We start from the raw sequence: 14,919 nt of genomic DNA, 5'->3' as shown, positions 1-14,919 counted from the left end.
GTGATGGGGTGTGTAGGGATTGTGTGGGTTGGGTTGTAGGTGGTGTTGTGTTGTGACTTGGTGAGTGTTGTGAGTGCGGGAGAGGGGGTTGATGGGGTGGGGACAGTACTGTTGTTGCTGTGCCCGTTGTTACAGCCGCCATGCAGCAGGACCACGTTGATGTGCGGCCAGCTGCGGCGACTCTGTCTTTCCGGTGTATGGTGGCACAGTTGTAGTGGTAGCGCTTTCCGCAGTCTCTGCAGGTGGCTGCCTGGTAGTTTATGCGGATTGGCTTGTGACATCTGTGGCAGTCGTTGGTGTCGTCTGGTCTGCGGCAGTCTCGGCAGTAGAACCCGTCCGTCTCAGCTGCTATCCTGGTTGCCTCCCTGGTGAGGCCACTGCAGATCTTTTTGAAGTGGGCCGCCCGCCGACATTCCTTGCAGACCAGGTGTCGGGTGAAAGTTGGGCGGTTGCAGCTGAAGCAGGGTGGTCCTGGGTTAGCCTCGACATCCCCGGCCCGGAGAAGGAGCAACCGAAGGGAGTGGGCGAGGTTCCCCCGGTTCGCCAAAAAAGGCGTTGTGGCTGAAGGCAGCACCCTTCGGTGCTGTATTGTCTCGTTTCGCAGGCGTCGTCGTACGGCGTCGCCCTCGCAGCCCACCGCGAGAAGGTACGAGACTCGAGCTGCTGCTGCTGTTGTTCATGGTGGCGGTGAATTGGGGGATGGGGGGGCGAGGGTGTGTGTGTGTGTGTGTGTGTGTGTGTGTGTTAGTGAGCAATTAGTTTTTATGCCCAAGGTCAAGGTAGAGGAGAACTTTATTACCCCTGACGGGTAATTTGTTTTCCAGCCAGTCGTGCCATACAGCCATTAAACAAAGTAAAACAACAATAAATGAAACAGAAATCAAAACACAATAAACCATCCCCTCGAAGCAATAAATAGTGGTTATGCGCCATACAGCAGTGACTGGGCATTGTTTAGGAAAGCAGTGATAAAGGAACGCATATAATCCTTATCTATTACTCTGTTGTTTGTTTGGTCAGAAAACAAGACTCAATCATGTTGGAATGTCATTATTAACAGATGTGTCATAAGTATAAGATGAGCTGAAATTGTTCAAACGACGACCACAGTTATAAATAGTCAGGCCCTAATAAGCCATAATTTTTCTCTTTTACTAAAATAAATAGTATAGTATAAGATATTGTCATTTAAAAATCTACATTAGTATTTAGTATATATTTTGACCTAAGAGGTCAGAATAGATTTTTTATGTTTTACGCGCACAATGTACGCTGAAAGGATGACGCAATTCAGCTGTGCTTAGTGGAATAACAAAGTAAAATGCCACATTGAGTTGCTTTTTGATGCAATTTTCAGTCAAAATGCAACAAGGAGAGTGATGTGAGTCTGTACAGCTTTCCAGCTCACAAAAAGAGGAAGAAAGAGACATATCACAAATATAATGCTGTCATTAATTTTCCATTTAGGTTCAAATTGAAATGGTTGAACAGATGGCATGTTTATGTTGTTCCATAGTCATAACAGAGTCAGAAGCCACCTTGAAACCAAAATACATATGCATTGCGACATCAGCAACAATGGTGACCTAAAGTTAGACTAATTTCACAAATTTTATATATTTTTGAAAAATGGAAGTTCGTAAATTATAAACAACTTTCTTGATAATCGTATGCATTCCCTCGTGTTAATTAAAAATGAGTTACTGTTAGTTTTTTATCTAAGTTTCTTCTAGGAGCTCGTTCTCAGCCTTGAAGAGTTGACTCCCACACTCGTGAAAGCAGCTGTCTTGTTGTCTCAGAGTTGATATCAGCCAAAAGGAATTTGACTGTTGGCAAAGCACACATAGACTTAACTTTAAGATAATACGAGGAAAGCATCAAAATATAATACTTTTACGTTATATACACCATGACAATAAAGTCCAAGCATATACAAGTTAACATCTGGCATCTTATCTCATCTCATTTTCTGAACCGCTTCATCCTCGCTTGTCCTCTCGTTACATGTATTATAGATATTCAACTTTATATTAAGATGTGATGTATTTAATGTGGTTCTTTAAAGAGTTCCTTTATTTTTTGTGAGCATTGTATAATGAAAATTAATATTGTTTTTTTAAAGGAAAAAAGAAGACAACAAAAGGAAAGAGCAGATGAGAAAAGACAGAAAGCAAAAGAAGAAACGAAAATAAGGAAAAGAAGAAAAGGAAATATAAAAGAAAAGAGGAAAGGGGGAAAGGAGAAACAGAATTAAAATAGAAAGAGAAACGAAAAGAATACAATCGCTTCCAAAATAAAAAGATCACGTGCCAAAGATTTCATGTGAGAAACACTGCCCTCTGCCGGTGTTGGTGGGTATGGCAAAAATAAGAGCATTTTGGGCGAAACCAATCACCCTGTACGATAGAAACGTCCTCTCACCAACTTCCAACCAACATTACGATGAAACTAAGAAGATAATCGCAGTATGTTTCGAAAAATAGCAGTTTGGGCATCAAGATGTCGGTTAATATCGGTTAAAGTATACGCCGTCGCCATTTATTCCCCCTATAGCTCGAGAAAGTGGTGCGTTCCAATACTATTGAAGGCAAAACTGGGAAGGGAATTGTTTTCAGCTAAAAAAGAACACTGACGAAATCTCTCACCGCTTTGCCCGATTTGCACCAGGCTGTGACTATCAAATCCCCGATTGCTTTTCTTTTAAGCAGTGTCGTTGCTCGCCATGGCTCTGTGCGCTGGTGTCGGAGCCATGGCTTTACCGAGCGAGCTAATCGTCCACATCTTCTCCTTTCTATCCGACCGAGACAAGCTCCGGGCCTCGGCCGTATGTTCGCGATGGAGGGAGTGCCTGTTCTATCCCGCCCTGTGGACCGAACTCAAACTACGAATAGGTGGTGGTGGTTCGAGCTCCGAGGAGACTTCCAGGTTGGAGTTCCTCATGAGGAAGTTTGGGGCTTTTGTGCGAGAACTGCAGTTGGAACTCACTCCCCCAGAAGTGATGGTCAGCTCCCGGAACAACGAGCAGCCGTCCTGCACCAGAGTGGATCTTCCTCCGGGTTCTGTAAACAACCCGCAACCGTCCAAGCGATGGAGGGACGCCATGGCTACTTATTTGGACCACGCGTTGTGTGTTTTCACTAACCTACGCAACAACAGGTGACTTCAGCACTTTTTTTGGTATAAACTCGTTGGCTGCCATTGACGGCGATAGACGTCCAATCCGTTTTAAGAGGGAGGGATGGAAGCGAATGAACACTTCAAAATGGACTGGGAGGCTACCAGTGATAAAGTCGGTGAAATTCGTAGGAATTTAGTCGCATAATTGGACGTCTACTGTCGTCAATGGCAGCCAATGATTTAGATGGCTGGCAGGTAGTGAATAGTTTGAGTTAATAACATCCAAAAATATATTTAACTTTTGATGCGCCGTTTTTTAGCTAGGAGCCGCTGTGCCTTTAGCATGTTTACATTAGCCTCGTGGTTATGTAATATACTAGCAAGGAGCAAACATCTCATTTTTATTGTATATGTATGTGAATTATTATGATACATGCTATGATGAAATTCTATTCTGTAGCCTACTTGCTATCCCACAATACTTTGTAAAGCCTTAAGCATGTAAGATTTAGGTTATCTACTCTCAGGCTGAATATAATGATATTAGAGACTGGGTGGTTTGACTTATTAATGATTTCTGCAATACACGCATCGTGCAAAATATTCCATATTGTTAATCAGCCTACCATGTATGTCTTTGGAATGTGGGAGGAAACCGGAGTACCCAGAGAAAACCCACGGAGGGCCGCGGAAAACATGCAAACTCCACACAGGTGGACCGACCTGGATTTGAACCCAGGTCTCCCACTGCGAGGCCGACGAAATAAAGTGAAAACTAATTGTTATTGATTTTTTTTCCTATCTAGAAAAGTGAAACGTAAAAGAATACATTTAAAATAAAAACAGAGTGGGGGTGTTTTTTTTATTTATTTATTGTTTGGTGACTCAAAAAAGGATTTGGAAAAAATATGTACATGTTAGAATGTATTGTTGTGGGTGGCGTGGCAGATTTCATTTCCTTTTAGCATAACAGACATATGGCACAGTCATTCTGATGGATAATGTCTCATTCCTGGGCCCCTGCTAGTTGTTTCTTTCTGTCTGAGTACAAAAATGTCAAGGGCTTGAACCAGCCGTCCAACAAATAGCAGTCACACAATGCTGTGTATGGTTGAAAACCACTCAGCAATTTTCAAGGTTGGGGTTTGTGTACGGAGCACAAAGATGGTTATATCCATCTCTAGTATGTTTGCAGTTCCTCCTCTTCTAAAGTTTAGGTTAGAATAAAAAATAGACACAATTGGACCGCAACTTACACTACACCCTTGATTTTTTTTTAAATAATAGATTAATCGTTTTATGTTATTATTCAATTTATAAAATTTCAAATGGTTAGTCACGGGACTCCCTTCGCCTATAAAATGATTGAAAATCGGACAAAATGTTGATCGTTATTTTGTTAACTCAAAACATGTTTTTTTTTTTCAATTAAAGACAAATATTCTGCCTTTATGGAGGCATACTTAAATCTTACATTATTTACCATTGGGGGCCTGAAAAACTTTATTTTATACTATTTCAAGTTAAAGAATGTTTCGAAATGATGACTCATGATCAAAATGGTTGATTTTTTTTCCATTTCTAAGCCCAATGCAATTAACTCCTCAACACTGAGTTGTATAGGTATTTCTTTTTTATATTGATGATTCTCAGTTGCTAAACTTTTCCTTTATCTCTCTCCCAACATCTCAGAAACCTGCGGAAGTTACATCTATATGGTGACACGTGTGCTCTCCAACAAGAGGGACTCTTAGACAACTCTAACCTTCTCCAGATTCACGAGGGCCAAAAGAAAATAAATGAGTGAGGTCTTTGCATTTCGAACCAGAGTATTTTAAAGATAGATTGGCTACGTTTTTTTCATTGACAGAGAAGAATTTGGTGCTGAACTGCTGAGTTAGAAACTCACCTTTTTTTCTTGAACATTACAGTGGTGCCTCGACATACGATCTTAATCCGTTCCGGGACTGCGATCGTATGTGAAGCTTTTCGTAACTCGGGCGAACGTTTCCCATTGAAATGAAAAAAAAAAACAAATTAAGTCATTTCAACCCTCTGAAAAAACACCAAAAACAGGATATTGGATTGGAAAAAATGTTTTATTTCTTCTAATTCGCCATCTATTAACAAAGTAACACATAACTAGTGGTTTAAAAGTAATAAAATGTGTTTAATATAACTAAAATTGGGCGGATTTTGCCGACGGGAGAAAGACGCACAGAGGGGGCGAATTGGGGTTTCGGGGGGACTTTCCACGACAACGCACTCGTAACGGAACAAACCCCCACGTTCGCTATCGATGGGCTGTTTGCTGTTGTATATTCCCTTCAAAATATTCCAAAAAGGATGCACACAAATGTCCTCACAATAGGATAACGCACGACCATTTGCCAACGAGAAGTAGTCTTGAATGAGCGATCGCGGGAGCTAACGGGCTAAGGAAGGAATAACAGCCTATCCACGTATTAATTGTGGATAATGAAGTTTTACTCTGAGAAAGGGTGCTATTGGCTATCGGTGTTGTGTGCACAAGTATACTTCAATACCCAGAAAGCCCTCTTTTTTTCCTGGTCGATGCGTAGGAGAAACTCGTCTGAATAAATCGTTCAGCGCTCGTAGATATCTGTTATACACGAAAGAGATGCGGAAAAAAAGACAGTGCGCTACAATGATAAACAGCCTCATGTCATGGCCACCTGGCTTGGTCGCATGTCGAAATTTTGATCGTATCTAGGGCAAATTATTCGCTCGAAATTTTCATCGCATGTCATAGGTAGAGCTGATCACAGGTCGAGGTACCACTGAATTCTGTATTTCTGAAAAGTTTATTTACCCTTCTACCTCTTGTTTATTTCATCTGTAGGATCCAACGGTTGTTCAGAGAGTTGTTGTCTCACAGCAGGCAGCTCAGGTGGTTGTCCTGCAGCTTTATGCTTGGTCTGGTGACTCCCTCATCCTTAGCATACCTATCGAATCCTTCCTCTGAGACCTTGCAGCATCTCAGCTTGCTGGATCACCAGCTTGGTACGTATGAAGATGATTTTTCATTTGTTTTCACGCTTAAAGAAAATTTACAGTGCTGTGAAAATTTATCTTTCCCCTCGTCATATCCTTATTATTACTCTTATTTTGGGGGAAATTGTAGCTGTCTGAAAAACATTCATAGCGAAAGTGGCATAGGCGTTTTCCTTTTCAAAATGTTACATGGTGTTGTTCTATAGCAGTGTTCCCCAACCTTTTTGAGCTGCAGTACACTTTTTGCATTGACAAAATCTCAAGGCACACCACCATCTGAAAATGTAATTTTAAACTGTGTCATCTATATTAACAATATGGAGTCTTTCTCAAGTTTTATCACCAGGAACTAAATACTATACCTCAAAAATGATTTCAAAATCAAATTTTCAAACCGACATAATGTGGCCAAAGGTTGATGGCTGCGGGCCCGAACAACTCCCGGTTCAAGTGATAGAAAAATAACTAATCTAATGTTTTTATTCTAATAATTTCATGACTCAATCTAATAATATTATGCAAAAAAAGACATTTTGTCCTCACACAGACTTTACGTCGCCGAAAGTTGATCCCTGTGAAACCAAACAACTTACAGTTGACGTTTACATAAAAATGAGCAACAAAATTACTTATAATAGTATGAGCTAAATCTTGTAATAGTACAATACAGTAATATCTTGCCATACAAGTTATGATTTCAGCATCTTTCTCGCCGCATCTCCCTCGTGCAAAGATCACTGGGCGGAGCGTTGCATTTTTTTTCCTTGAGTGCTGTACGTGTGACGGAGCTGGCTCGCCAATACGAGAAGAGTTTTTCACCAATATGCACCATCCTGAAGCAGAAGGATGCTATTAAGGATACCAAGCCTTCCAAAGACTAGCCATAATTTCCAAACTGCGCAGTGATATTCATAACGAGACGGAGAGCCTTCTTTTAATATGGATAAAAGATAAACAGTTAGCGGGAGATAACGTGACCGAGTCTATAATATGCAAAAAAGCCAGTGGAATTTACATGAATTTAAAAGCAAAGCAAGCATCTGAAAAAGGGGAGCCTTCAAAACCACCAGAACCCTTCATTGAAATTAAATTTATGTTTACATATGTTATGTTACGAGCGCATTGCCGTCCAACAAGTGTCTCTTTATTTCTCTCTCTCTATATACTCTTTTTCACCAGTAGATATCGGCAAATTAACATTACTATTTGTTGGTTATTTTCTGTTTTGCAGTAAGAAAACAACCATTACTAGAATAATTAGTATAAAACAGTTTTTTCTGTATGTATCCATATATTTTTTGTGCCTATCTTATTTTTCTGAAAATCCGCATGTGAATGAATACATTGCTTTTCCATGTCCCCCCTCTGATAATGACTTCCTTTTTGAATTCGTCTACGCGCAGGCAACACCCTTTCGGAATTTGCAATCCAGCAGACCTTTAGATTCATACAGTATCTCAGAAATACCACGTGTGTTGATTTTCCCTTCAAAGTAACACATTTGTACTCCCTCTTAAAACCATGAATATGAAGGGGAAAATTGTGGATCAGGGGGCGGCTTATATGCCAGAAATTGTAAAATTCAATGATTTTTAAGGGTGCGGCTCATACACGGAGGCGGCTTATATGCGAGAAAATACGGTAATCAAAAAGACATGAGAGACTTCAACTTATGTCGGAAAACTTTCCGGCGGCTAACTGCTCCTAATTTGTGGACGCAACTGTAAGTGCAGTCACCTATTTTTTATTTCCACCAAAAAACACATTTGTAAAAAGCAATTCAGATGGATTGTAATAATGTGATATATTGTAGAATCGATTTATTAAAAAAACATTTTTTTAAACTCAATGTTTTCTTTCCCTACAGGTCCACTCATCTCTCCATCTGAGTTGGATCGTCTTTCTTGTCTTCACTCTCTGGCTCTTGATTATTCCGATCTGACATCTGAGCTTTGTGGTCTGTTGGCATCACCTCACCGCACTCCACTGCATCGTCTCTCTCTGCTGCTAAATGGCACCACTCTGGAGGTCAAGTCATTAGAAGGGACAGCAACTGAAGATGATTGGAAGGCGCTGGTAAAGGAAGAATCCAATCCGACCCATAATTAGCGGTGTATTTTTCTAAGAAATGCTGGATAATAGCATAAGGTCATAGCATTACTCAAACTTGCCTGTGTTTCGCTAGGTACGTGTTAGTGCTAACCTGCGAGTGTACATCATGGTTGTGGAGGTCAGCACCTCAGAGCTCCTTGGAGTGCTAAAGCCGAGCCTTCCACTGGAGCGCATCCACCTGGACAGTTACAACACACTGGTGACCGACGCCACCCTGGAGCTTATTGCTCAGCAATACAACAAAACGCTGACACACTTCATTCTACTGAGGGATGACCCAGAGTTCCCAGACCTCAGTGTCAATCGTAACGAAGATCCATTGGTACTCTTGGCTTGGAGGTGTACTCAGCTGGCTGTTCTTGTAATTCATGGTAGGTTCATGATTATTTGCTTCTTAAAGCAATATGCACTGGGGAAAAATATTACGACCAACTCAATAATTTTTCGAGTGTTGAGTGTTTTTTCTTTATCGTAGGGCACTGGTGTCATACTGGGTTTGATTCTCGGGCCACATTAATGCCAACTAGATCTAATGTAGACCGGACCAGTTTATTTTTGGTTCAAAAAGTTAACTTTCTTGCCGCCATTGAGAGTGTTAGACATTCAATCCATTTTGACTGGGAGAGGCGAATGAACAAACAGCACTGAAAGATGAGCACACACCTGCCAGTTTAAATAAATTGGACATTGGACATTTATCATTGTCAATAGCAATCAATAATTTAATTTTACGTCATTTATTTTTTCCTTTCACTTCCATTTTGGGATACTTGCAGGTCACTTCCGGTAAATTTTGGATCGTTTATTTTTAGGGACTTTCTTTTTTATTTTTGGGCATTTTCAGGTTTCTTCCTGTTAGTTTTGGGGAAGTTCAGGGTTCCCTATTAACTCAATGGCTGCCATTGAAGGCCCTTGTCCGTTTTGGGGGGCTAAAAATGCAAAAATTTGAAAATTCCTTCCATAGTGGAAATCTTGACGACACTCCACCATGTTATTGTGTGACCGGACGTTTGGTCGCCCGGACCCAAACAACCGGCGACCAAACGTCCGGCGACAAAACAAGGTAAAACAACACGGTCTACGCATCAATAAAAGCCAACAATGGCCTTGAGCAGTTTCACTGAGCGGACGTGTGAGTGTATAAGAGTTTGTATGTACATGAGTTGTCCCCTTAGGAAGGGACGTCAGTCAGGGTCTTAACAAGTTCTCCAACAAAACACAAAAGTACGGGAAATGTGGAGCTTTTCTTTAGCCTAATAATTAATAGGGCATTAAGTATGACTAAATAATAATTTGCAGTTTGTATTTAGGGAATTTGAGCAACAATTTTAAATGGTAATTATCAATAACCTTCTGGGCGACCAAACGTCTGGCGACCAAACAGCCGAGTACCATGTTATTGTCGTCTAAACTGTTGGCAACGCTAAAGTTAGTTTCTGGGTGACGATATCTATACTCTGGAACAGTAGGTGGGGATAATACTACAATATGTATTTGCCAGTGAAAGGGTACAGCTACTAGTAAAGTCAGACAATGAATGAGGTGGAATGTGTATGACAACAACACGTCTTCATTTGGGAACCTTCTACATGGCCTGACTGTGGGGAACGCTATACATGAGTTGAGTTAACAATGGACTACGCTCATTACAGAGTCAGTTAGAGCAGAGAAAAAGCCATGAGTGCATTTTTGGTAATATTTGTGGTTTATTAAACATGGCAATCTGTGTCTCATTTCAGGCTACACTATGTGGTCTCACAACTTGATAGCAATCTCTCGCCTACGGGGAGCCAGTCTTCGTGTCCTGACTGTGTCTGAGGAGAGCATCGAGTTCGACCCGGACCAGCCGCTGTATCTGCAGGGGGATCCAGTCCATAACCTGGTCAAAGAGGTCTCATTGGGGCTCGGTCGAGTGTGGCACCCGTGTCTGGATTACAGTCTTGTTTTGATTGAGCACACCCATCATTTCCATCAAGAGTTGCATGCCTTCAGCCTGGGCATGTAGGCCGGGATATCCTTTCTGTTAGACCAGAGCCTGAGTTGTGCCAAGACCAGACCAGACCAATCAATTACACATCAGCTGACACAATTCACCACCTAAATGCAATCTTAACATAGGCAAATCATATATGTTTGTTGGAGTTTTAGTATATGACAGACGGCAAATCATTTTCACGAGGCTTTTTATTTCCTTTGGCTACCCATCGAAACAGAAATTTAGAAATTCCAAATTAATTGCGAATAGCTTTCCACATTTACAGTTACCTAGTAAAGTAAACAGTAAATACAAGTTCTACATGTGATAACGAGTTATTGCTAACCTGTCTTTCAGGCCTTACTCTGGACTCATCTTGCCCACTGAAGTAGACATATTCTTACAACTGGGTAACGAAATAAACCCCAGAGCTATTGAATGATGTGACTTTTTAAAATCTCTTCACATCATGCTCAAGGGTTGAACAGGGCAGGGCTGTAGGTGGCACAATGTTAAGTTTATGTTGTGTTTAGACTATTAGCTTTAGTTTTCAAGTTTTTTTTTTTTTTTTTACCTTTTTTTAATCAGTATCTGCGCAGACCCACTTGCTTGTTAAGACAACCTTATACAGTAATCTCTCGCCATTTCGCAGTTCAACTTTTTCTGTTTTATTTTTTTATTAATTTTTAAAAAAAATGTTGTTGTTTTTATTTTATTTTATTTTTTAATGTATTTTTTTATTTTTTTTATTTTTTTTTAAGTTCATAAAAAATTGAAAATCAACGCTGAAACTCGCAAGCGGAAGCAACTCCCGTCTTTCGCTTGCTACTAGGAAGAATTGTTTTATTTTTTTAAGAGGGGTGACCCTACTTTGGTTTTTCGATTATCGCGGCCATGTCTGGTCCACATTAATTGCGATATTTGAGGGATTACTGTAATAACTTAAGAACTTGGGCAACAATAAGAAATATACTGTCTTTGAATAGTTCTTTGCCTCCTCAGGTTATTGGCCTGCTGGCAAGGGTTAATCTCGATGGCCATATTTTTTGAGAAGGAAATTGGTCACCTTTAAAAGAAGATCCAGGAGGCTTTTCACTCTTATTTATCTAGAGTAAATCTTAACTAGTCCTAAACATTGGGGGAGCCTTTGAATCTGGTGACTTGCTGCCCATGGGAAAATCAGAAGTAGCCTTCCCACTTTTATATTCCTTTGGCTATCTTTTAGCAGTTCACATGCACATTTAATTAATTTTCTTGGCTATGTCTCCTTGAGATTAAAACCTCATCCCCTAATGGGTCCATTAATGAATAGCAAAGCCCAAAATGTTGTGTAAGAACAGATTGTTTTGTGCTGTATAAATCAGAAACTCAATTCCTTCCCCACGTCAATACAAGAGAAGTTGGTTTTAATGAAACACGGCTGTTGTGCAGTCGAAGCTTCTCTTGGTGAGGAAATGCCATTTCAATCTTTGCAAACCTGGCTGGCAGTCTTCTGACTTAAAAAACAGGGAAAGACAGAGTTGTTTTGAATGTATCTGCTGTCCATTGGACAATCAGAAAATTGTTTTGTGTGGTGGGGTTTGGAAAATCTTAAACTATAGGTCATTTTGTGCTGAAAATCGGAGGGGTTGAATGAAAACAACTTTTGAGCGAAGTATGATTAACTTTTCTCTGATGGGGGCATCTGTAGCACAATAGAGTTTTGAGTACTATGGGTATGGTTTTCTGTCGGTCTCAGGTTAAGATTTACAATCCTTTTGAGCGGGACATTGGTAGAGATAGTTGAAATAATGGTATTGGAAACAATCACTTTTCTTGGAGAGGCTCTTTTTACTTTGAAGTTTCTCATGAGTCACAGTTGCCTTGGAGACCATCCCCTTCTGGAAAGTTATTTATTGTACTGATTATTTGGACATAAATAAAAACTCCACCTTGGTAGATTTGTTTGTGAACCTAATCATACATTTGTTTTCAAAGAGTTAGGTTATTGAATTTGGATGACTGGCACATTTTTTTCTGGCACCACTAGTTGTGGAGTGAGGTGAATCCATGTCATGAGCGGAGTACTTACTGGGCCAGTTAATGTCTGAACTGAATGTAGTCCATTTTTAGGGCAATCAGAATCTTGTGTGTGGTCCTTTCCAGGCCGTGAAAGCGTTGGCAGTCCTAATTAGTTGATACTTGTTCAATTGTACAGAGCCTGGTGTTGTATACTGACCTCACGTCTATGTTTTGTGCCCAAGGAACACATTTTACTTCCAGGGATATGCAGGCCCTGTAAAGTTTCATTGTGTTATGTTACACTGCCTATGGGTTTACATGAAGGCTTTTTCTGACATTTGGCCAGTTGGATGAAGGTCCATATCGAGGTGTGTTATGTTTACGTGATGAATGAATGAAGTGCTCGTTTTTGGGGCCATGACTAAGTTGGTGAGGCCTTGGTTGTCAATCATTTGCTGGAAGATAATGGGACCATGATGGTCTAGGCATGATAATCTCATGTTCTTGGTCTATATCTCAGGATTGTTGCACTTTGGGTTGTAGGATTTTTAAAAGCTTTCTTTCGGTTGTACATACAGTATGCATACACAACTTGCATCTACTGAAGTGAGCCTAGCACAAGCAGCAAAATGCATGCACACCAAAATATGTATTTGAGATTAGACATCCCACACACTTTTTTTAACTTGTTTTAGGAGGTTAGTTGTAAAGCAATGAAGGTTTGGTTAGCTAGGAAAGCAATTCATACATATATATAACTCGATCTTTCATTTTGCAATCCAAATTTTGAAAGCGGCACCATTTCAAGAAATATTTTATGGATTCCATTTGCACTTTGACCTGCCCTGCTATTTATTAAGAAACTCATGTTACTGCTTTCCTTGCGATTTCATTACCATTAATAGGTGTACTCCAAACTATTGTCGCTCTAGTAGCATTTTTATTTAGATGGCCTTAATTGCAATATACATTGTTTCATCTTCCTTACTGCTTATCCTCGCAAGGGTTATGTGGTTAATTGCAATATTGATTGAATTTTACATGATAGCCCAGAATGCCAGCAAATCAAGACAACATTTTTACCAATGGCTAAATACTAAAAGGAGTTCTAAAGTCACAATTTCAACTTGCTCCTTTTCAAATTTATCATTTTTCCGGGTATTATTTAGGTGCACATTCAATCAAGTATGCTTAGCGTTTGTGTGTACGTAATGTAACAAACTCGATTAGTCAACTTGGCATGCAGCAGGAGGCAGTAAAAGAAGTCAGTGGTTCTCAGGGTATCATTTTGATAGGGGAAGAGAGATAAAAACTGTAGCTCAGGCCTCTAGTTTGCTCATGAGACTAAGAAGAGTAGTCACAATTGTGAGTTCAATGCTGCCAAAGACCGCAATAAAAAAATAAACAAGAAGTGTGTAAATGCCATCTACATACTATCTGAAGTGCCCCTGAAGTCACAAACACTGGCAGCAGGGTGACCCAGTAATTTTGCTTTTATTATTCACATTCTGCTCTTTTTCCACTCTGCCTTGTTTTTGTTATGTTTTTTTCACAAGCTTCTCCCTGTGGGAAATCCTACCAAATTCCCTACTTGCCGTGTCTGCAACATTTCTGAAGTGGGAGGGCTTGTGGGAAGGCTGGTGAACAAACATTCCCAGTTCAAATAGATTGGGACCTCTACTATCGATAAACTCAACTAATTTCAATTCACAGCACAAGAATGAACATAGCGACATGATTGGACGTCTATCATCATTTGTAGCAGTGAACGAGTGTTAGATGGAAAACAAAATCCAGGCCTTTCTTGTGTTGTTTTTCTACTTTTTATATTTGTTTTAATATTATGAAAATCAGTGGTGGCGCATCTTATGTTAGCCAATGTAATCCAGCGTGTTACTTCCCTCGCTGCGCTTATTAGCATCATTGTTCAGTTGGAAAAGGTGTTTTCACTGATTCCCCCCCCCCTTTTCCTCGACTCTGTAACTGCGAAATGTCAGTGAATGTAAAGGTTAGAGAAAAATGATTATAAACACTTTGTCCAGGCACGTGGTGAAGCTGGCCAGTATGAGATTAACTGGAGATATTCTAAACATACCATTGAGGTTCCTTAGCCAGGCTGGAACTGGATGTTTTCCAGCCTCGGAGACAGTGTGCCTGATTTGAAACGTAAATCAAGCAAGTGACTTTGTGAAAAGTTTGTCCTAATCTGGGGTGAAAAGCTTTTTACTGCTAGAAATGCTAGAAAACAAAAACCATTCCACATGGATGACTCTGAGGTCATCTGACTGACAAAATATCAAACCACAAGGCTTAGACTTTAAAGCCCTGCATGGAAATTAATGTGATAGAGACATAAATATATAACCTATATAGATATCTATTTTTACATATGTAACACCTAACTTGTTTTGGAGGATGCATCTTATTCTGACTCGTCACTTCAGAAAACCAGCTGGACTGAGCAGAGTGAAAGTGTGACAACATTAAGAGCGTTTCTTTAAAATCTTAACACGCGTGTTTATGCAAGACTTGCTGGCTATTTGAGGAGATTTTGTGTCCGGAACACAAACCCTCACATTTTGAAAGAGCAACCGGCTTAGACTGCTGAAAGTGCTCATCCGAGGTTCTATCCACCTGACTTTTAGGGAGCTGATGTATATATTTATTGCAAATGTTGTTTGCTCACATGTATAGTTAGC

The 14,919-nt window shown here is 40.2% G+C and overlaps 1 protein-coding gene and 1 long non-coding RNA gene across 2 annotated transcripts; one reads left to right on the top strand and one right to left on the bottom strand.

The window, feature by feature from the left end:
- Positions 1 to 774: 774 nt before the first annotated feature.
- Positions 775 to 3,355, bottom strand: LOC144089683 (uncharacterized). Its single transcript, XR_013305144.1, has 2 exons — positions 2,646 to 3,355; positions 775 to 1,826 (listed from the first exon to the last, which is right to left on the bottom strand). It is a non-coding gene; the product is annotated as an uncharacterized LOC144089683 (long non-coding RNA).
- Positions 2,372 to 10,749, top strand: fbxo33 (F-box protein 33). Its single transcript, XM_077620766.1, has 6 exons — positions 2,372 to 3,156; positions 4,810 to 4,920; positions 5,981 to 6,141; positions 8,000 to 8,208; positions 8,318 to 8,615; positions 9,984 to 10,749. Exons 1-6 carry the CDS (start codon positions 2,723 to 2,725, stop codon positions 10,247 to 10,249), a joined length of 1,479 nt encoding a protein of 492 aa, XP_077476892.1. The 5' UTR covers positions 2,372 to 2,722; the 3' UTR covers positions 10,250 to 10,749.
- The last annotated feature ends 4,170 nt before the right edge of the window (positions 10,750 to 14,919 follow it).

This window comes from Stigmatopora argus, chromosome 15 (assembly GCF_051989625.1).
Source record: "Stigmatopora argus isolate UIUO_Sarg chromosome 15, RoL_Sarg_1.0, whole genome shotgun sequence".
Lineage (NCBI taxonomy): Eukaryota > Metazoa > Chordata > Actinopteri > Syngnathiformes > Syngnathidae > Stigmatopora > Stigmatopora argus.
The sequence above is the reverse complement of the archived record's forward strand: the minus strand, read 5'-3'. Positions and strand labels throughout refer to the sequence as shown.